General features: G+C 38.3%; 1 protein-coding gene across 1 annotated transcript in view; it reads left to right on the top strand.

The window, feature by feature from the left end:
• galk2 (galactokinase 2) overlaps window positions 1-24,663 on the top strand; it is a 97,419-nt gene that overhangs the window by 16,415 nt on the left and 56,341 nt on the right. Inside the window, exons 3-4 of the mRNA XM_052040397.1 lie at window positions 218-341; window positions 4,777-4,867. Coding sequence (XP_051896357.1) covers window positions 218-341; window positions 4,777-4,867 — 215 coding nt within the window. The remainder of the gene's footprint in view (window positions 1-217; window positions 342-4,776; window positions 4,868-24,663) is intronic.

Raw genomic sequence — 24,663 nt, 5'->3', positions numbered from 1 at the left:
GCTGATATTTGGGGGATATTAAACCTTATTTTGCTTCTGTATTATCATGAAGTGGGATAGAAAATATCCACCTTCAATATTAATTAACATGAAATCTGACAAGCTTTCTTGAAATATGATTTTACTTACATAACTTATGCAATCCCTTACTTTTTGTGTTATAAAAATGAAATGCTTGCATGATGATAATAATTGTAATCATTTAAATATTTTGCAGGTGAACATATTGATTACTGTGGCTATGCTGTGCTTCCAATGGCCTTAGAACAGGATATCTTGGCAGCTGTCACACCAACACAAACAAGTATCATCCAACTGGCAAACACTAACCCTGTATACCTGTGAGCAATTTCATTTGAAACGGGAATAAAGGAGAACTATTGCAGCTTGCATTCCAGTTTCTTAATGGGGCATTGTGTTTACTGAAATGTCTTGCTAGTGCTAAATTTGAATTCTGTACAGTTATGTTTAAAGTTAACATTTTACATTTTTTGGTTTTGTTTTAAGTGTTTTAAGCACAGCAGGGTACACTACAGGGTTACAAAGATCTTGGTTTAAATTTCTAAGTTTTCCATGAGGTGGATTGCTGATCAAAGCTGTGCTTTTGGAATAAGTGCCAAAGGAAGGAGGAAGAAAAACTGGAGACATATTACTTTGGGTTGCTGTTGTAGGTCTCTGAGCAGCCAGATAACATAAATTAGTTGACCGATTGTCTAGGAATGAGTCACCTGACCAAGAAATTGGTAGGAAACTGTATGGTATGGGGAAAATAAAAGCAATTCATAATGATACTTAGTTAAAACTCTTTCTTGGGGCGAGGATAAAAAGTGTGTTAAGGAACGATTCAGAAATAGCAAAAATGTTGATGAAGTCTGAATTTTGCTGGATTTTAACTGTAAGTATATTATTAGGGTTTATTTATGCTTCAATTTTTAAATGGTAGTAAGATTACATAATTTAAGCTACTTAAAATATATATTATTCAAGCTACGTATTGTTTAGAGAACATTTTGGATGTTGTTAAATGTAGTTTACATTGCTTAGCTTAGGTACCCATCTCTTACTTTTGCTGTTTCCTTTTAAAGCCACTCAGCTCCAGTTATCTCATATTACATTTTACCTAGCCGACCACCAAGTACCATAGGTAACAAGATATAGTATACTCTTGCTAAATTTAAACAGTGTCCATGGACACCAGTTTTCCATTGATTAGCGACTTGTTGAATTCTGTCTTCATTTATATTTTGCACATTGGATGTATACCTGCTGAATTAGATTTAGAGTTCCTGGAAAATTAGATAATTGAAAAATTGGAAAGTAATGAATTTCCTAATTATATGTTTCAGATTTGGCACACTTGAGATGTAGGCCAAGGTATGAAATGCATGGAAAGTAACAAATTGAATATCAGTTATATTTTTATAGGGATACCTGACAACTGTGGGGAAAAATAGGCCAAGAATTAAAAAATGTAGGTGGGAATTCCACTTCTCGCACTGAATTATGTAATGGTTGCGATTAGTGTTTACCCAAGGAGCACAATTACTTTGAGACTTAAGGTTAACCCTCTGAAACTTGGTCACATCTTGTCTGATAGAAGAGAATTAGATTAGGAGCAGTTGAACACTCGTTGACTGTATTTGAAAACTTTTGATTGGATTTGGGTTGAAAATAGATTTTAAAAAAGGGTACCTCAAGCAAAATATCTAACTTCTCAATCTTTAATCAAAGGGAAGTAACAAGTTCGTTTTAACTGGAGTTTTTTTTAATAAAGTAGTTCAGGAATAAAAAAACAAGCACAATGGGGCATTGACAAAGATATTGATAACTGCACTTAACGCATATTTTAAAGTAAAATGAAAGTACTGAGCATAAGTGATTAAGGATGTCACATGGATAGCACTAACTTCAACTCTGCCTGTTTGACCTGCTATGTTCACCATTTTAATGTAATTTTCAGAAGTGTCAAGACAGCCTGCTATATACAGGGCATCTTCAGATATTTAAGTATCATGGTCCAATAATGTAACTCTGGTTCAAAATCTTTTAATTCTGAAAAGCACAAATTAGTCCAACTGGAAAGCTGCCAATTAAAGTTAGTGGCAAATTTTGTTGCGAGCCACAAGATGCAGACTAGCTAACAGGGTTAATTTTGCAGTTTTCTTCTCTTCCCCCAGCCCCCTTCTGCCCTCACTCCCCTTCTTCAACAACAGTTGTCAGGAGGAGACCACACTTACCTTGATGATTGCCATTTAATTAGGTACTTACTAGCAACCTGAAGCTGTCTGTTCTCCTCTTTCCCGCCACCTGTCTAGTGAGTTTTAAGCGGAAATTAGCAGTAGGACGTTTAAGTGGAGAAATCACCTGAACCTCAGACCGACATCATCGTGGTTGTTTCTCTCCCACTCCAGCCGCTGACTGGGCTCTCAGCCCGACTCGTGTATAAAGTTTATAGTACATGTTCCCCTTTGAGAACAAGCTAGCAGTATGTTTAACACTGACAGTGGGAGAAAATAATGGGCCCCTCAACCTTCCAAATATATACAACCAACATCAAGCAACAGGTCAGGTGGTTTAAAATGAGGTCCTTTAAAATGCAAGTTTCACAGCTGGTGGATTTCCTTGGTGTGGGCTTCATTGCCTCACTCCAGCTATAGAATCTGTCAACAAGAAAATTTCGCGCAAGTACCCTTCTAACCCTTGCAAAACCATCACAAGGTAATAAAAACCTTACTTCAAGCACCACCATTTGCTCCAGATTTTTTATTGAGGTTTTGATTATATAAAACACAGAAAAATGTAATTTTTTTCCACACTGCTCATGACTCATTCATCAGTAAATGTGGTGTCTGATTTCATTAGGGTTATAGTAATTCCTGCAGAGCGAAGTAATCATATTACAACTTTGTCATAACTGATTTTTGTTCACAGCTTCAAGTTTAACAAGTATTGGGCCAGCTTCAAATTTAGGTGTCATTTTTAAATGAAACCCCATACAGAAGAGGGAGGAGACTTTTTAATTATTTATAACATTAAACAACCATTTTCATGGGCCAGGTTAGGCATCTGTTAGGCATCTAATTGGATAATATCTTTCATATTGTTAAAAAAAATACATCAACAATAAAGGAAATGCCAAGTCAGCAATCAAAGAATTAGCTGATGAATATGATTAGATTTTGTGTATTGGTAACTTGTGAAAGGAGATATTTCTGCTTTCAGAAAAACAATTTTACTGGTGAATGTTGCTTCTCTGTTTTTAATTAAGTAAGGTCAATTTAAGAGCTTGGGTTAGTTGGTAATACTTTCACCTCCTACTCAGAAAATTGTTGGTTAAAGTCCCATTTGTAATCTGTGTTGATATGTAATCTGTGCAAAATTGAAAGGGCTTCTGCATTCTTTGAGTGTTGTCCTGTGGGAAATGTGATAAATCAGGGACCTGGCTGCCTGCTCTGATCATTTAGGTCAATATGACCAATCTGTGATGTATACAAATCCCTAAACATATGAATTAGGAACATGAATAGGCCAGTTAGCCCCCCATGTCTGTTCTGCTATTTAATAAGATGATGACTAATATGATTGTAATTTCAACCCCACCCACCGTTTTGCTTTTCACCTTCTTGCTTATCAAATATCTATCCATCTCTGCTGTAAGAGTATTTAGAAACTCTCCTTCCACTGGCTTTTCAAATACTCATGACCCTCTGAGAGAACATGCTTTTTGGGACATTACAGATCAAATAATTCATGCTTTTTTTCTTCCTCCTTTATCCTTTTTGTTACCTTTCTGACGCATCCTTATTTAGTCAAGTGGATATTTGATTTGTCAATGTGAAATGACGGCAGCTTGAAGAAATCTAGATTTTTGGTTCTTGATTTGATCGTTTGGAGATGTGATTCTTTAAAAAAAAGTTATTATATTCATCTTATGATAGGCTTTTGTTTATAAGTACAGCAAAAGAGTAATAAATATAGCATTATTGAAATAATGCAGTCCACCTTGCAGATTCCCCTTTCATGTTAATCATCGTTGAGGATAGTTGAATCTTAATGTGACGATTGGCGATATTTCACATCTGACCCTATGGATCTTTTTGAGTATATACAGAGATTGGACGGTGTGTTTTTCTCGTCTCTTCTTGGAAAGCATCTGAGAAATGTTAGGGGCCTTGGGCTACAGTGGGGAGATTTCTGAATATTTGCAAGTTACCCCATTTCAAAATGTATTGAAATAAAAAAAAAAGCTAAACCAGCATTGCTAAATTATTTCTATCAATTTGATAATTTAAGGCTCATGACTGGTATTCTATTTTAAAAAATGCAATAGCTTTTAAATTATTAATTGTTTTTAGATTATTGAGCTTTTGATCCACCGATTGGATTTACAGTGCAACTCTGTTAATCCACTACCCAATTGTTTAGAGATCCCATTAGATCTCTCTTGCTGAGTGCTGATTCCCGCACTCCCTCTCAACCCCAGTTGCTGTGTTCCTTGGAACTCACTGGGTTTGATGGAAAATTTCTTATGTTCTGTGTAACATTTGTTTTAATGAAAGCACATTAAAAGTGTTGCAGTGGTGATTGAAATAATGTACTATAAAAATCTACCAGTCCGGCACCACCAAAGTCCCAAGTGTGCTGGATTAACTGAATTTTACTGTATTTTTGATTAGGACAATGACAAGATTGTTGGTGACCTTTGCTTCTAGCCAACAGGTGGCAGCAGTTAGTTATTCTTAGAACATACTTCAACAGTGGTCTTTATTTCTGCAGGGATTATAATGTTCATATAAACAAGATCCACATTGATACAACTAAACCCCTTTGGCAATACTACTTTCTTTGTGGATTTAAAGGAATTCAGGTAAGGTAAAACAATTATTTTTCCTGTGCGTTTTTAAAGGAATTTCAGTTTTTGCATTTAGTAAACCAACATCAACATTTATCCAGATGTTTATGAAAGTAAATGCTTGTGTACTTTTTATTATAGTTGTATAAAAGAAATAACTGAAACAGTAGTTATAGATTGTCATATGTGGTTCAGTGGTATCTCTCCCATCTCTCAAGTCACAAATTTGTTCAAGTCCCACTCCAGAAACTTTAGTGCAATTTGTAGGAGTGCTATGTATGTCCATATGAAATGTTTCAGATGAACTGTTAAAGCCAAGGCTACACCTGCACTTCCAAGTGAACAAGAAAGAGCCTATGACAATATTTTAAAGAAGTTCGGGAAAGTTCTCCTATCCCTCGACCTAAGAAAGAGAAATAGGCTATTTGCCCCTTGACTCTGTTTTGACATTCATTAAAACCATATCTGATCTGACCGTAGCATCATCTCCACTTTCCTGCCTGTTCACCTGTAATTCACAAATCTCAGACTTCAATATTTTTAATGACAGCTCTCTGGGTACAGAATTCCAAAGATTCATGACCCTTTTGAGAGAAGAAATTCTTCCTGATCTCTGTACTGAACAAGTGACCCTTATCCTGAATAATCTGAGATAGGTTCTCTGCACTACTTCCAAGGCAAGAATATCCTTCATTAAATAAGGAGATCAAAACTGTGCATAATATTCCAAGTGTGGTTTCATAACTCCTGTCCATTTGTAGAAAATCTTATCTACTTTTAGGCCCCATTATCCTTGAAATATAGGCTAACATTCCATATACCTTCCTAATTTCCTGTAGTACTGCTTGCTGGCTTTGTGTGTTTTTTTTTGTATGAGAACACCAAGATGTCTCTGAACATCAGCATTCAATAGTCTCATTTAAATAAAGTCCTACTTTTCTATTCTTCCTACCAAAATGAACAACTTTGCATTTCTCCACATTATACTCTATCTACCATAGTTTTACAAACTCAGTTAACCAGTTTATATCTTTTTACAGAAACTCTGTGCCCTCCTCACAAATTATTTTCTAACTTATGATTGTATCATCAGCAAACCTCAATACAATACATTTGCCGTCTTCATCAAAGTCATTAAGGTAGATTCTGAAAGCTGAGAACCTTCTACTGAACCCTGTGCCTCCTCAATCAACTGAAAATGACCCATTTATCTATATTGTGCTTTCAGTCAGTTAGGCAATATTCTATCCATACTAAAGTATCTTGCTGACAGTACAGTGAGCAGTAAGTTTCAATGTGGTATCTTTTTGGAAATGCAAAGGCACCTTATTCATTGGTTTCCCGCTGACACTTCGCGAGTTACGCTGTGATTACTAATGGGTGTAAGATCAGGGTCAGAAGATCATGATAACAAGCTTGCATGGGAGTGTCAAAAGTTTGAGGATTTCTGTCGGGGTTAGAACATAGAACAGAAAAAAACTACAGCATAATTCAGGCCCTTCGGCCCACAAAGCTGTGCCGAACATGTCCCTACCCTAGAAATTACTAGGCTTACCCATAGTCCTCTATTTTATTCAGCTCCACATACCTATCTAACAGTCTCTTGAAAGACACTATCGTATCCGCCTCCACCACCATTTCCGGCAGCCCGTTCCACGCACTCACCACTCTCTGAGTAAAAAAATTTACTCCTGACATCTCTATATCTACTCCCCAGCACCTTATACCTATGTCCTCTTGTGGCCACCATTTCAGCCCTGGGGAAAAGCCTCTGACTATCTACCCGATCAATACCTCTCATCATCTTATACACCTCTATCAGGTCCCCCCTCATCCTCCGTCTCTCCAAGGAGAAAAGGCCAAGTTCCCTCAGCCTGCTTTCATAAGGCATGCTCTGCATTCCAGGTGGCAGCATCCTTGTAAATCTCCCCTGCACCCTCTCTATGGCTTCCACATCTTTCCTGTAGTGAGGCGACCAGAACTGAGCACAATACTCCAAGTGGGGTCTGACCAGGGACCTATATAGCTGCAACAATACCTCTCAGCTCCTAAATTCAATTCCCCGACTGATGAAGGACAATACACCATATGCCTTCTTAACCACAGAGTCAACCTGCGCAGCCACTTTGAGCGTCCTATGGACTCGGACCCCAAGATCCCTCTGATCCTCCACACTGACAAGAGTCCTACCATTAATACTATATTCCGCCAACATATTTGACCTACCAAAATGAACCACTTTCACACTTATCTGGGTTGAACTGCATCTGCCACTTCTCAGCCCAACTTTGCATCCTATCTATGTGCTTCTGTAACCTCTGACAGCCCTCCAAACTATCCACAACACCCCCAACCTTTGTGCCATCCGCAAACTTACTAACCCACCCCTCCGCTTCCTCATCCAGGTCGTTTATAAAAATCACAAAGAGCAAGGGTCCCAGTACAGATCCCTGAGGTACACCACTGGTCACTGACCTCCACTCAGAATATGACCCTTCAACAACCACTCTTTGCCTTCTGTGGGCCAGCCAGTTCTGGATCCACACTGCAGTGTCCCCTTGGATCCCATGTCTCCTCACCTTCTCCATAAGCCTCGCATGGGGTACCTTATCAAACGCCTTGCTGAAATCCATATACACTACATCTACTGCTCTCCCTTCATCAATGTGCTTAGTCGCATCCTCAAAAAATTCAATCAGGCTCGTAAGGCAGGACCTGCCCTTAACAAAGCCATGCTGACTATTCCTAATCATATTATACTTCTCCAAATGTTCATAAATCCTGTCCCTCAGGATCTGCTCCATCAGCTTACCAACCACTGAGGTAAGACTCACCGGTCTATAATTTCCTGGGCTATCCCTACTCCCTTTCTTGAATAAGGGAACAACATCCGCAACCCTCCAATCTTCCAGAACCTCTCCTGTCTCCATGGACGACGCAAAGACCATTGTCAGAGGCTCCACAATCGCCTCCCACAGCAATCTGGGGTACATCTCATCTGGTCCCGGCGACTTATCTAATTTTATTATTAGGGTGGGGGGTGTGAACATAGGAGTGCTTGGGAATGGTATCTCTAATAATTAAAGCATTAGATAAGATTTACATAAGAAGGATGATACAATCATGGCTCATGGAACTGAAGATAATCTGTTTAGTTGACTTGATGGCAGAAAGTAAAATTAGGAGCAAAGGGAGAAAAATTTGAATGATGTTTCACAGTGATCAGTGTTGGGATTGCACATTTAGGTTATGTGCTGTGGCATTGTGGGGACAATATTAAACTGTGCTGCTAATGTTTAAGTTGGATGGCATGGTAAATTGCATTGTAGATTGTGACACAATGTAGGGTATATGGATGAATCATGCTAAGAGAGGGTAGCAGTCCCGAAATGATTTTTGTATTTATTTATTCATTTAATATTTTAACTATTTATTTCAATACTAATAGGTTTTAAATATCTCTAAAAGTCCAAGACATTTAAATTGCTTTGCACAGGCACATAGCTTTGCCAGCTGTTAATGTCTGTCATGTGGAAACGTAGCCTCTGTACTACACCACCTGCAGACAAGTTGCTACTTGGACCTTGCCACTGGTCTCAACAGAGTGGAAGGCCAGCGAAATGGGTCTTCTGCCTCTAGTCCAGTTAAGTGCAGTGCCTGGAGATGATGATTACAGGCATAAAAACAAATGCTGGAACCATTCAGCAGGTCAAGTAGCATCTGTGGAAAGAGAAACCATGTCAACATTTCATCTCAAAGACCCCTTTGTGAGAACTGGGAAAGAGGAAAAAAAAATTGTTTTAAATTGAGGAACAGATGAGGGAGAAATAGATAGGACAAAGGGAATATCTCTGATATGGTGAGGCCAAAGGGTTGCTTTGCTGTTGATGAAATCATCTGGTTATTAGATTAATGAGGGCCACTAAAGAGAGAAAAAACAAACAAAGCAGCAGGCCAGAGCTGTAGGAAGTGCCCAGCAGATCAGGCAGTGTCAGTGGAGAGAGAAAAACTGAATTAATGTTATAGATGGAAAACCTATAGTAGATCTGGCTGGTTCTGATACAAATGGAGAAAGTAAGTTTCCTGAAATTGTTGATAGCAGGCCAAGTCCAGTATGATTTAGCCAGTAGAAAGGATAAAGAGAAAATCTGCAGATGCTGGAAACACTCAGCAGGACAGGCAGTATCTGTGGAATAAGAAAAAGAATTACCATTTCAGGTTGAAGACCCTTTGTCAAAACTGGGAAAGAAAGAAAACAAATTAGTTTAAGTAAAAGGGATGAGAGGATGGGCAGATCAGTGAAAAACTACTAATATAGGGAAATGTTTAAAAATATACTTTGGGTGTAGAAGTAGGGAAAGACAGTTCATTTAGTAAGATTTTGTGGAATTTCCTTAGTTAAAGGTGACAATGTAGGTGAGCAAGGATGTATAAAAACAATTTTATATTGCATGTGAGGAAATCATGCTAAACTGAACTTGCTCTTAATTAAGATGTAATTGGAATATTGTGCAATGTCCAAGATATTTAATCTGGGAACTATATAAAAGCAATTGACTGCAAAGTAATTTCATACTCAAACATATGAAATTACGACATGGTAAATATGTTCTGTTTCTCACTGAGATGGTAATAAAAATGTATTTTCATGGTTATAGTTAGATTATGGAATTCATTGCTAAAAATAATTATTGAGATAACATTTGTATATTTTGGTGAGAAAGTTAGACCAAAAAGTAAACATAAACACAAAAATGGGATTAGACAGTGCTTAATGTGTGAAAATAAATTTATGGGCCAATGGCCTGTTTCTGTTTGCTCATTAGCACCATTATGCCTAGAGTCAGTCTCCTTCCATTTTGTTTATTTTCAAAAGCTAATTTCCACAAGCTAATTTGTTAAGAATCCATGAAAACTATATTCATAGTTCTTGGATTGCCTCATTTTAGAATTAAATGGAAGTGTATTTTCTTATGTTCTTGTTTGGTCTTAGAATACAGTAAAACTCCAATAATCTGTCACGCTTGGGACTTCGGTTGACTGTCTGATTTTCTGGACTATTAGCTGTTATTTCTATTAATACCGTAGCATACTTCCAATTCTTTTTTTTTAGATGTTACAAAACTTTGTAATACATTTTCCAATTAACTCACTAAGTGTAAAAGACGTAGGGGAACCACGACCCCAGTGAATTTTAAAGGGATCAGGTGATCTTTATAGGAAGCATGGGAACCAGACCTCGGTGAGTTTACAGGAAGAACATAAACCAGGGCCGGGGTTAATTTAAAGGGAGGGCAGGAAACATCAATGGTTGCCAAAACATTGGGATTTCTAAATAGTTGGTTCATGGATTACTTTAGGTTTCTAGCATCTTCAGTTTTTTTTTATTTTCAACAGATTATCATAGTTTTACTTTAGTTTGTTTTGAAGGAGCATTGGCTGTGCAATGCAGACTAAAATGAGAAATCACTGCAATAAAAAATGACTTTTAATAACATAAATGTTGAATTTCTATTTGTCAGAACTGCTGGATTTTATATACTTAAAGGCTGTTTCAGAATAATAATTTCCATCTTTGTTTTAAATCATGACAATGTGTTAGGTCATTTTGCCCTAGTTTTCAATCACTGCTTTGAACAGTTTAGAAAATTTGCATTCTTAAATTTGAATGAAATACTGTCAAGTACAACATATAACTTACATTTTATTATCAGACATTATAACAAATGCTTGCCTCTTCTGTGAATTCGGTGATCTTGCTAACTACAAACTGCTGTGCAAATGAATGAATACAAAGTGGTTCCAAGCCTGAACTAAAACAGGTTTCTAGCATTGCATACTGAAGTGTTTTTTTCCATTTTAAGATAAACTGGACAATAATTTTTCAAGTACAGTAACATTCCATTAATCCAGCAGGCTCGGGACTTCAATGCTGCTGGGTGGGTAGACTTTCTGGACTATTGGATGTTATTCCTATGAGTACTTCACTTCACCTTTTTTTTTAGATGTTACACAGGATAATAAATTTTTCAGCTAACCCAATAAGTTTCAAGGGAACATAGGAAACAACCAGTTGAGTTTAAAGGGAGTGTGGAAGTGGGGTCCTGCTGAATTTAAAAGGAGTGTGGGAACTGGGGCCCCCATGTGTTAAAGGGAGCTTGGGAATAAGCACCCGGTGATCCAGATACTACACCATCAGGATTTCCAAACAATTAGTTTAATTGTCGAACTAGTGTAAAGAGGAACTGAGAAATAAGGAGGGAATGATAACCTTGTTGGGATTGTACTATAGGTCCCCAAATAGTCCTTGGAGAATTAGAGGAACAGATGTGCAGAGAGATTGGGGAGAGTTATAAGAATAATAGGGTTGTCATCGTGGGAGATTTTAACTTTCCTAACACTGACAGGGATTGCCATAGTGTTATAGGTCAAGATGGGATGCAATTTATTCAATGTGTTCAGGAAAGTTTCCTCAGGCAGTGTATAGAGGCCCTAACAGGGAGGGGCAAAGCTTGATGTACTCCTGGGAAATAAGGAAGAGCAAATGACTGAGGTCATGGTAGGGGAGCACAGTGACCAGAGTTCAATTAATTTTAAAATAGTTATGGAAAGGGGCAGAACTGGGTCCGCAGGTTCGAGTTCTGAATTGGGGCAAGGCAAGTTTTGACAGTATTAGACAGGAGCTTGCAAAGGTTGATTGGGATAGGTTGTTTGCAGGCAAAGGGACCTCCGACAAGTGGGAAGTTTTTAAAAGTGAGCTGGCAAGAGTTCAAGGACTACATGTTCCTGTTAAAGTAAAAGGCAAAGCTGCCGGGAGTTGGGAACCCTGGATGTGAAGGGATATTGTAACTCTGGTCAAGAAAAAGGAGGCTTAGATCAGATACAGGCAGCTGGGATCAAGTGAATCACTGGAGGTATATAGAGTATACTCAAGAAGGAAATTAGGAGAGCCAAGAGGGGGCATGAGATGACTTTGGCAGAAAAGATGAAGGAGATTTCTAAGAGATTTCTTAAATATATTAAAGGAAAAAGAGTGACTAGGGAGAGAGTAGGGTGCTTCAAAGACCAAGACAGAAATCTACATGTGGAGCCATTGGAGATGGGCAGAGATCTCAATGATTATTTCTCCTCTGTTTTTACCCTGGAGAAAGATGTGAAGACTTGGGAACCTGGCAAAGTTAATGGAGATGTTTTGGGAGCAGTCCATATTACAGTAGAAGAGGTTTTGCATGTGTTAAGATGTATGAAGGTAGACAAATCTCCTGGTCTAGAAGAGATATATCCAAGAACACTATGGGAAGGTAGAGAAGAAATTGCGGGAGCCCTCAATGAGATATTTGCAACATCACTATCCTCTGGTGAGGTCCCAGAAGACTGAAAGATAGCAAATGTTATGCCTTTATTTAAGAAGGGTAGTAAAGATAGACCTCGTAATTATAGACCTGCTAGCCTAACATCTGTAGTAGGTAAGTTGCTGGAAAGTATTCGGTGGGATAAGATATACTGACATTTGGAAATGTAGGGGTTGATTAGGGGTAGTCAGTATAGCTTCATGCATGGGAGATCTTGTTCTGCGAATTTGATTGAATTTTTTGATGAAGTGATGAGGAGGGTTGACGAGGAGGGCAATAGACATCGTACACGTGGATTTCAGTAAGGCTTTTGATAAGATTCTGCATGGTAGGCTGCTCTGGAAGGTTAGATTGCATGGCATCTGAGGAGTTAGTAAACTGGATATATAATTTGCTGGATGGTAAGACGATGGTGGAAGAATGTTTCTCAGACTGGAGGTCTGTGACTAGTGGTGTGCCCCAGGGGTCGATGCTGGGCCCATTGTTCTTTGTCATTGTTATTAACGATTTGGATGAGAGTATACGAGGAATAGTTGGTAAGTTTGCAGATGTCACTAAAATAGGTGGTGTTGTAGATAGTGAAGAGGAATATCAAGAATTGCAGCAGGATCTTGATCGGCTGGGTAGGTGGGCTGAGGATTGGCAAGTGGAATTTAATTCGGATGTGTGAAGTGTTATATTTTGGAAGGACAAATCAAGGTAGGACTTTTACATTGAATGAAAGGGCCCTGGGTACTGCTGTAGAACAGAGGGAACTTGGAACAGGTGCATAGTTCCCTTAAAGTGGAGAGACAGGTAGACAGGGCAGTGAGGAAGGCTTTTAGCATGCTGGCCTTCTTCAGTCAAGGCATTGAATATAGAAGCTGGGAAGTTATATTGCGATTGTACAAGACGTGGGTGAGGCCACACTTGGAGTATTGTGTTCAGTTTTGGTTACCCTGTTATAAGAAGGATGTGAGTAAAGTGGAAAGAGTGCAGGAAAGACCTACAAGGGTGTTGCCAGGACTTGAGGGACTGAGTTATAGGGAGAGGTTAGACAAGCTGGGCCTTTACTCCTTGGAGCATAGAAGAATGAGGGGTGATCTCAGACATATAAAATTATGAGGGGCATAGACTGGGTGAGCGGTCTTTTCTTCCAGGATTGGGGAATCAAAAACTAGAGGACATAGTTTTAAGGTTAGAGGCGAAAGGTTTATTAAGAACCTGAGGTGCAACTATTTTACACAGCGGATGGTAGATATATGGAACCAGCTGCCAGAGGAAGTGGTTGAGGCAGGTACATTAAATACATTTAAGAAGTATGTACTCAGGGATATGGATGTTAAGAGTTTAGAGGGATATAGGCCAAGTGCTGGGAAATGGGATTAGTTTGAATGTACAGCTTGGTTGGCATGGACACATATATGCTGAAGGGTCTTTTTCCGTGCTGTACGACTCTCTGACATATAAATATATAAATCTATAAATATATAACAAATACATGCATCCTGTTGTACTCAAGGGAGGACAAAATGCAATTTATAGCATTTAACAGACAATTGTATACATTAATAACTGACTTGATTCCAGAGCATGGTTACAAAGATTAAACAAAAATCCCAACATACATCAAGTTCTTTCCATCCATTTTTCATTTAGGAGATGAATACTCAAATACTTGTGGTAAGCCCCATCAATTAGGATGATTAGAAGCATACCATGAACTCTGGCTGCCTAAGCAACTTTAAAATCTATCTTTTTGAATCAAAAAGATGATAAATGAGGAAGAAAATGAAGATGTTGATTATCAGAATGGGTGCATAAGCATTGTTCTCAATGCTACCAGCTTGGATCACATGGCAAACCTATTCTGACCAGGCTGCTAACCATAATCGTGCTGACTGATAGGTTCCTTCAGAATCAAGAACTGGTGGCCATTCTTTCCTCAGTGAATGGGTAAAACATCTTAATGCTCTGGGGCTGAATTCACATCCAGTCTAGCAGTAAAACAAAGACACGTTGAAGAGTGGATCCAGTTGCAATTTGCATCTCACTTTCAGCGTTATAACAGAGAGGACTAGCATAGGGATAACAACCCCTCATTTGAATGGGATTGGGAACCCTATAAAAAAAAAGGTAAGTACTTGACTGTCTTTATTTTACATTTATTTGTTTGTTTGTACTTTGTGTTTTATAAATATATTTTTCAAATATTATTAAAAAAAGTTTAAATCTATTTGAATAGTTTAACTGACAACAAGCTGACAAAAGCTGCCAGCACAGTTCAGAGGTAGAGTCTAAGGATATGATTCCCAAGGCACATTTGCTGTTGGGAACTCACCCTGACTCACTTATCTCTGAGGAGTATTATCTTGTGGAGATATCTACATCCGCAAAAAGCGCTAGTTGGCAGGCACTGTCAGTGGCAAGTCCATGCAATGAGATAGGTCCTGTGAAATCTGGTCCATTGGAGTAGAGTTGTCGATTACTGTATACCATGGTTTGTCATGGGCCAACTGAATGATTCATTCTTGGATGAAATGGTGGTTCAGTGCTTTCGTGGAGATTAAATGGATAGAGTCTAATGTTTCAACAGTTCTGTTTTGAATATCCAGAGCATTTCTAATAAATGCGGAGGAAGCTATCAAATTGTTTTCCAGCATAATTTGGAATTAAGCAATTCCATGTATGAAAAATTGACCTTTCATTGTTTTTCTTGGGATGAGGGCAACAAACTGCTCTGCCTAGATGTTATGTGATTGCACCAGCAGTGAGTATTTATCACAGTGCTGACTTGAGCCTGATTGATGGTGGAGATTGGTTTTAAATATCACAATATGCAATGAAAGAGACCAGCCAAAATGTTGACATGGCTATTCCAGTTATATTTCTGATCAGTGATGGTAGGATTCTTGAGTAAGAGGGTGATATTGAGCTTTAAGAGAAGATAATGGAGCATTTTCTTTTCCCTGGCGGTCATAATTTCACACTTGTGAAAATAACTGCTATTAGTCAGCCTAAATTAGACATTATGCCTGACCTTGTGTAGATAATGGTCTATTGCTTTATAATAAGAGAAATAGTGAATGAAGCCAAATACTGGGTAACTTAGAAAACAGCCTCACGCTTGGTCTTTATAAAGTGAAGGAACAAACAGGTGGAGTGGTTGAGATTTGGATTAGACGTTCTTGTAGTGATATCCTAGGCTAGTGGACTTCACTGTTTCTCAAGTGGCGACCACTTGAACAAAAATCCTCCAATGTGGGAACCACGTTACTGCAGACAGAGTGGATTATTGCTTACTATTCCTTAGTGGCACACATTGTGCCACCCACATGTATGCACTCACAATTTCTCACAGACACATGTTTGGGCTGAGATACAGGTGCCCCTGCACATTTTCTTCCTCCTTGCTTCACCATGCCAACCCTCCCCATGATCATTAACATCCTCAGTCCTCTCTTTTCCTGAATTCTTAGAGTTTCCTTCCACCCCTCAACCCCCAGATTTTGGACTATCTCCCATACTCCTGTAGACACAGTACTGGCCTCCTGGCTTCCAGGTTTCTCGTGGTGATCCATTCACACATCTGACCTTACCTTTTCCCATGCTCTGTCCACACACCTGACCCTGTTCCCACTACTGTCCGTCCACTAACCTGCCCCCATTCCCAGTGATGCTGTGGTCTCTGACTCCCAGCCTTGCACCTGGTCCCATTCCCCACTACAGCCTACACGTCTGTCCTCTTCCTGGTCATGCTCTCTCTGTACATCTGCCCACATTCCCAGCCACACTTCAACCTCAAGCTCCTTCAAGAGCTCCGCAGGTTTGATTGGAACAGGCAATTGTTTGTGGGCCTTGCAATGAAGGATGTGCAATGAATAATATGAATTGAAAGAGGATTTTCCTTTAATGTCACTGAGTATTTTGATGTGGCTATTTTGTACATAATTGGCTGAATGCTGCATTAATGTTGAGGGCAACTTCTCTCTTCTCATCCTTGGCATGCAGTTCTTCCATCCACACCTGAACAAAAGCCGTGATGATTTATTTTGTAGTATGACTCTGGCAGAATCCAAACTAAACATCAGTGAACAGTATTTGGAAAGAGTGTCATTTGCTGATGCTATTTATGATATCATCATTAGCTAATTGATGATTAAGAGATTGATAGGACAGCAATTTACTGCATTATATTTGATCTGTTTTTGTGCATAGTGCATACATGGGCAATTTGCCAGATAGATGCCAATTTGTTTCCAATTGTTTTTCAGTGGATCAAATGTTTCAGCAGATATATCCATTGTCTTAATCTGCTAGGTTGTTATTGAATTGATAGAAATAAAAGTGAAATGCAGTTATAAGATTATTAGTTTTAAAAGTGAGGACATATTGACTTCATAATGCAGAATATCTCTGGGATTCCTTTGAACTTGTACCACCAGCTCTAATTCAACATAGATACCTGTCCCATTGTTGCAGTAATATTCCAGACAGGTGTGATGCAAAAAGGTGAAAGAGTCATTGGTGGTCTTTCCAAATTCACATTTTGATCTCCCTGTAATGGACAGAAAAAAATATACTTTGAGCACATGAGAAACATGTTGAAAAACAAAATGTGGGAACACCTGAAATAGTGAATTTGTTCCAGCACACCACTTGATTATCCTAAAAGTAATTCACTTCAATGTAAGGCAGAGCTGGGAAGCTGAGTGATAATAATAAGGAAGTTCATTAATTGAGCACTATTTGACGAGTGCAAATATTGCTAGACTATTGGCATGGTATGAAAAAGAGAAAGGAATTGTGTGGTAGCCTAAAATATGAATGCCAGCACCCATACACTTTTTTCCTTTCTCCCATTTCATAGTCGTTGGTCCAATTCAAATAAAGTTAAATAAATTTAAAAGAAGACCTCGAGGCTAAACATAATATAGTTGATCTCTGGTGATTTGTGTTTAGCATCCCATTGAATGGTGGAAGTCATTCCTGTTCATGACTTCCTTTGATCTCCTCTATATATGTGTGTATGTGTGCACACCAGATGTGGGACAGAATTGCATTTGGGTGCCACATTGGACACTTAAAGAGCTTGAGAACAGTGGCAAACTAGTAATTTGTTTGATTGAAAGTTTCCTCTAACTTTGCTTTGGCATCTTAATTTTACAGCTTTGGGTCGAAATAAATATTTGATCCTGTAGGGAAAAAGCCTGGAAAAGTGGTCACAAATAATATGTGGGATAGGAAAGCTCAAACAAGTGCAACTGTACCGACTACTTATATTGCCAGAAACCAGCTTCTTATCTATGCATAGGTCAATAATGGTAATGTGGGACTTTACATTTCCTTGTGCTTTACGAAATGGTGTTTTTACTGTTCATCATGGGTTCTGGATGTCTCTCAGTGACATACTTGGACTACTTGTGAAGAATTGTTCTGAAACCTGTATCGGTTTAGTTCTATCATAATTACTCCCATCCTTGGAGTAAGTATTTCTCTTCTATTTGGCAGCACTTAGCTCAGATTAGAAATTTTTAATGGGAGAAATTGCAGACTAAAACCTCAAACTTATTTGAAAGCCCCCATTGTGCAGAATATCAGTACACTATACTGGGGGGTGGTGTTGGGGGGGGTGATCACATAGCTCAGGCTTTTACACTACAGAGCAGGTCCCTAAAGTAGTTTGAAATGCTACAGACTAAAATAAGAGTGTTAAAAGGTTCCAAGGGTATAGCCTGTTTATATTAATTTGAATTTCTAACTCCACTGGGATACAAGTAAAGCAATACTTGGCAGCCTTCATTTTCTGAAACTAAAGCACTTTGTGAAACATTGCGTGATAGTTTTATAAGTTACATTCATGCAAGGGATGAACCCTGTGGATCAGCAGTACTTAGAATATTACTCAAACTTTTTTTCATATTGGGTTTGGCTAGAGTTCTTTAAGACAAAATAACTGGCATCTATATATCAACTCATAATTTGCTCTCAAGCTGGCAAGGGAATTGCAGACATAACACTACTAATTTTTTTATAACAAAATGTTATTTTCATTCAATTTTGTATTTTCCGCAAAGAATTTCAAACTTTTTTACTTGCATTTCATTTGGGTATAGTTCTATAAAATAAACTTGTTTATCTTCTTAAAATTTCAAGAATTTGTATTACTTTTTTGCATATTTTTGCCAAAAAGAGCTATATCCAAGGGATTTTTGTGCTTATGTATATTGGCAAAGGACAACATTTTTGGTCACTAGAGAATTTCCGTATTATTATTTGTGCAACTGTCCTGACCCAAAAAACAAATCTTAAGACTTAAATACCCAGTTTACTCTGGAGTAAAATATATTACCCATAATTGTATTTTCCTCCCCAACCCAGCCAATTTAAGGAGGTTAACTAAGTTATGGGAAAATAGCTCTGTCACGGAATCTTTGCTATGAAGGTGAAAAGTGTACAACATTTTGAGTGGCCTGACCTCATTTATATAACTTTTATTTTTCTACAGATGGATATTTATTTTTGGCAATAACTATTGTTATCTGATTTTTAGTAATGAAGTCTAAGCACTGTACCTATCAAAATATTTTGGCATCGTCATTCAAGTCGGACATACTTTAATTATACACAAGTAAATTAAGTTAATAAGTCTTCAATATTGGGAGAGATCTGTGAAATGCATTCGAGGTAGTAGTTTGGAGAACATAAAAGTGTAGATGCTGGTAGGGGGTGAACTGCTTGAAGGTAAGAGACGACAGTATTTAACATGCAGTTATAATACATGTTTAAATTCTCAGCTATGGAGTAGATAAAGCAGAAACAAAGGAAAGTAGCAGATATCAGAGATTACCGTTAGTGTGCAAAGTAAACAATCTTGAAGAAGAGAAAGTAAAAAGCCTTTATTTTTATGCCTAGTGCAGCTGTAGAGCAACAACTAATTTTGCATGAAGATGTTTGAACCAGAAAATTGTATTAGGAGCTGCAGATTCCATCATTAATTCTCTTTTGTGTTTGTAGATTTAGCAATAAATCATTATGTTCCATTGTCTGTTTCTGATGACTGCACTAGAGAAGTTTTTACTTTCTGTTTATGCATCATGTATTTACATCTTCTATGATCTATGCAGATGCATTTCAAAGATGCCATAATCTATGTGGCAATGCAAGCAAGTATCCAGAATGCTGCCTTAACCACCCTACTTGCCTGTGCTGCCACCATCGGGGATCTTTGAACTTGTGTATCAAGGTACTTGATACTCTCTAATGCCATACCATTCATTGCATGTCTCCGAGCTCATTACTTTTCGCAAAGTGCATTGCTTCATGTTTACAAGTTCTAAATTCTACATGCCATCTTATCAACATTCCATATCAACCTGTACTCTGTCTATCTCTCATTGTCATTGTAGATTTGTTATCTACAAATGTACTAACCATACTGCCTACATTCACATCCATGAGACCATAAGACATAGGAGCAGAATTAGGCCATTTGGCCCATTGTGTCTGCTCCACCATTCAATCATGGCTGATTTTTTGTTTTCAACCCCAGTCTCTTACCTTCTCCCTGTAACCCTTAACCCCCTTACCAATCAAGAACCTATCAATCTCTGCCTTGGCCTCCACCTGCCTCAGTGGCAATCCAAGCTATTAATGCACATAACAAACAGTAAAGTCCCGGCACTGACCCCTATGATGTACCACTAGTCAGCTTCCAATCACAAAAATAAATTTCCACCATCACCTTCTGCCTCCAAGCCAATTTTGGATCCTGTGTGCAACTTGCCCTGGATCCCTAGAGCTCAAATCTTTTGGACCAGTCTCCCATATGGGACTTGTCAAAGGCCTTACAGAAGTTCATTTAGATTATGTCAACTGCTCTGCCTTCATCAATATCACTTTTAAAAAAAATCAGATAGGTTAGGCAATATCTCACCCTAACAAAGCTGTGCTGTCTTTCTTTATTTAATCCCTGTCTTTCCAGATGTAGATTAAATCCGTCCCTTAGGACTTTTTTCCAATCTATCACTGTCCATTAATTACCTGGCTTATATTTGCACTCTATTCTTGAATAAAGGTTCCACATTTGCCAACCTCTAGTTATCTGGTATCTCATGTGTGGCCAGCAAATTTTTAAAATCTCTGTGAAAACCCCAGCAATCTCCTCCCTTGCCTCCCGTAGCGGCTTGCGATATATCTCATCGGTCCCTGGGGATTTATCCACCTTTAAGCTTGCTAGGACATCTAATACCTCCTCTTTTTCAATAGTAATTTGTTCTAGAATTTCAGTGTCCCTCTCCCTGATACTACAGCTGGGATACTGTCTCCAGTATCCTTCTCAGTGAATGCAGGTGATAATTATTCATTTATGACCCCACCTTTGCCCCTAGCTCTGGTCTCTGGTCACCCAATTGCCCTTAATATAGTTAAAAATGCTTTGGGATTTTCACTAATCTTGCCCCCAGTGGTATTTTCTATTCCTGTTCTGTCCTTCTAATTTCTTTTTAAAGTATCTATACTCTGTCAGGTCACCCCCATTTTTTGTTTAAATTTAAATTTTAAATTTTATTTACAGTGTGGTAACAGGCCCTTCCGGCCCAACGAGTCCACACCGCCCACTTTTTAAACCCAAATTAACCTATCCATACGTCTTTGGAATGTGGGAGGAAACCGCAGACACGGGAGAACATACAAACTCCTTACAGACAGCGACGGGAATCAAACCCCGATCGCTGGCACTGTAATAGCGTCGCGCTAACCGCTACGCATGACTGAACCTTCTACATGCTTCCTTTTATTTCTTCATGCAGCCCTCAATACTACTTGATGTACAAGATTTCTTGGACCAGTTGATGTCACCCTCCACCCTTGGCCCTGATCTCTCATTGTTTCACTTTTGAATGATTCCCATTTGTTGAATGTAGACCTCCCTGTAAATAGCTGCTCCCAATCTACTTTTACCAGACACATGACCATTACATTTATAAGAATGATAAAGAACTGGAGGACACCAGTGGAAGACATAGACCAACTAACATGCCAATATTAAAAAGTAAACTTTTAAAGAAAACCTATAGATAAGGCTGCACAGTGGAACACACACAAAATGCTGGAGGAACTCAGCAGGTCGGGCAGCATCTATAGAGGGAAATAAACAGTCAACGTTTCAGGACCTTTCCAGTCCTGCTGAAGGGTCTCGACCCAAAATGTTGACTGTTTATTTCCCTCCATAGATGCTGCCTGACCTGCTGAGTTCCTCCAGCATTTTGTATATTGCTCCATATTCCAGCGTCTGCAGAATCTCTTGTGGCTGCACAGTGGAATACAGGTTTGGGGTTGCTTGGGCTGGTGATGAAATAGAAATGCTAACTATAACAGTGCAAATTTTTCTGAAAATGGGAATTGTGCCAGACCGCAGTGTTGCACCTCTGCTCGTAAAGGAGGATGTATAAAGGTCAGATAATTATCGATTATTTAGCCACATGATTGGTAAAATTAGTTATGGACCATTTAAGGGCAGTGAGCACTGAAATATTTAGGGCAGATAATACTTGAATAATTTAGTGAATTTGAGAACACCATCAAGCATGCAGACAAAAGGAATGCTATAAATGTGATTATTGTTTTTAATTTCTGAGAAGTGTTTCATAAATCACAAATATTTAAATACTTTGAGAAAGTGGCAGCATGAATAATGAAAATCAGAAATAAAAATGCTGGAATTGTTGATTATCTGAAATTATTGAGTCCAGATGAGGAACAGTACCTCATTTTCCAACTAGGCCCATTATAGCCTTTGCTCCACATTCCCTTGCTAATTTCAGATAATTATTCTGTATTTGTATCTCATGTAGGCTGACCTCGTATTACTGCTGCCTTTCACAATTTTGCACACGTACAGTCTTGCTTTGGCAATTGTATAACAATTTTACCTGGACAGTGAGGAAAAGTTTGGTACTTAGATGTTTAAATACTGTTTAAAATTATGCTGCAAGCATAAGGCTATGATTAGAAGCTATGATTTGTTTTTTTTTAAATATTGAAAAAAAATCTGTGATATTTATGTTGACTCTTGTTAAACAACCTGCGTAGACTCTCCCTTTGTTTTCTCTGTTGCCTTTTCCATTGCTATCTGCAGTAGGGTGCTATATTTTAGAAACATATCCTTGCACCAGCTTTAAAAAGTTATGTTTTTTAAAATGCATATGATTTTAAAATCTACTTTTTTAAATGTCATATTGTTAGTTACTAGTAATCTTGTATAATTCGCTTACTCACTGTTTTTGTCACCAAATGTTAAATTTCTTCTTCCACATTTTCTCTTAGTTGAAGGTGGTTCATACTTTAAGATCCAAGCTCATCTCAACGTAGGCCTTACTGAGTATTCCAACAGAAATGACTATCTTGAAATCTGATGTCAGTTTTTCCCAATCCAAATTTAAAAAGGGTGTACAATTTCCATCCTTCTATTACCTCACTGATTGATGTGAAAAGAAGACTTAGATGGGGAATTTAACCTAGAACTTTTCTGACCTGTAGCCATCTTGAATATTAAACTTAATTGTAAGTGTATAGGCAGGACAGCATTTGATAAGTTAAAATTAAATGAACTGTTGGAAGGGCTGGTATTTCTTAGAAGTCACGGTTTGAGCATAGTGCAGCATAAAAACCACTGATACTCCCAGTGCCTTGCTTGTTGTTGATCCCATGCTTGATAAAGGTTTCTGTAGCTTTAGATGGATTAGAAACTAAATGGGTGCCATTTGATGCTGCAAAATGTACTCTCCTGGAATGTATTTTGGTATTGTCCTCCCAAAATACTTTGTTTTATATTTGTCTACATCTTCTGTGGTTTGCAATTTATTTTGAAAATAAGTATATTTGATTTGATAAATTGTTCTTTAAGAGTTAACACCTTTGTGAATTTTGTACAGTGTTGTTTCATACACCCAGGTCTCTGTTTTCTAAGTTTTATTGTCACCAGCATGCCATGTCAAATTTAATGATGTAGATAATGTCAAGATATAGTTTTAAATAAGTAACAAACTTGGTTTGGTTCATTTGTAAATATATTGGTATCAGGATTCTAAGTTTATCCATTATGCTTCTCACTGTTGCATAACAATTAAAAGTAGTGTTACGGACTCAGTGAATGTCCCTTTAAGATAGAGAGTGTGTGTGTGTGGGGCGTGCTTACGTCAATAGAAGATAGAGGACGTAATGACGTTGTTGAAGAAGTTAGGAGAGAGAGAGAGAAGGGAGAGAGACACCAGCCTGCTAGTGTTCTCTATCGATGGATGAGAAACAATAACTGTGTCTGCCACTGAAATCCATGTATGGAAGTTGGAAGTAATCCGGTGGAGTTCACTTTGTTGCTGACCTGTAGAAGGAAACAGGTATTTGTGTGTGGACGACCACGATTCGGATGCTTTTCGGGGTGAGGAAGTCACCACCGAGTAAACACTGGAATGTCGTTTGGGTTCCATCGTGGAACATTTGGATTTCGTATTTACTCTCCCTATGTTCTCTACATCTACGTCTTATCTTCTGACAACGGTGGTTGTTGAAGAAGCCCTTGCTCATGTTTCACCTTATGGCTGGCGGAACTGAACTTTAAGAACCATTCTGGAACTTGGAGTTTGGGACTTTGTCACACACACACACAAAGAGTTTAGTTTTGGGGTTAACGTTCGAGGTTTAACATTTTTGAATTCTAACATACTAACATTTTTACTTTTATTTTACGTATTATCATAAGTAGTAATTAATAAAATAGTTTTTAACACTGAATCATGCTCAGTGTGTTTCTTTTGTTGCTGGTTCGTGACAGTAGGACATCAAACAATGGCTTAAGGAGTATTGAGGAACAGGGAAACCTTGGTGCACAAGTGCAAGGATCTCTGAAGGTGGCAGTACAGGTAGATAAAGTGGTGAAGAAGGCATATGGAATAGTGACCTTTGTTAGCCTCTGCAAACAGTATAAGAGCAGGAAGGTTATGGTACAACTTTATTAAACATTGGTTAGGCTACAGCTGGAGTACTGTATACATTTTGGTCACCACACTATAGAAAGGATGTGATTACACTGGAGAGGATACAGAGTAGATTCAATATCATGTTGGCAGGGATGGAGCATTTCAGTTACGAGGAGCAACTAAATAGGTTGTATAGGTTTTTCTGGGAGTAAAGGAGGCTGTGGAGGACCTGATAAAGGTAAACAAAATTATGAGGGGCACAAACAGGGTAGTTAATAAGAAACTTTTCCCCATAGCAAAGGAACTTAAAATGAGAGGGCATAGGTTTAGGTAAGGGGTAAGAGGATTAAAGGGGATCTGAGGAAGAACTTTTTCACCTAGAAGGTGGTTGGAATTTGGAATGCAATGGGTGACGGAGGCAGATACTCTCTCAACATTTAAGAAGTCTCTAGGCAACCACTTGAATCTCTAAGGCATAGAAGGCTATGGACCAAATGGTGATAAA

This window comes from Pristis pectinata, chromosome 28 (assembly GCF_009764475.1).
Source record: "Pristis pectinata isolate sPriPec2 chromosome 28, sPriPec2.1.pri, whole genome shotgun sequence".
Lineage (NCBI taxonomy): Eukaryota > Metazoa > Chordata > Chondrichthyes > Rhinopristiformes > Pristidae > Pristis > Pristis pectinata.
The sequence above is the reverse complement of the archived record's forward strand: the minus strand, read 5'-3'. Positions and strand labels throughout refer to the sequence as shown.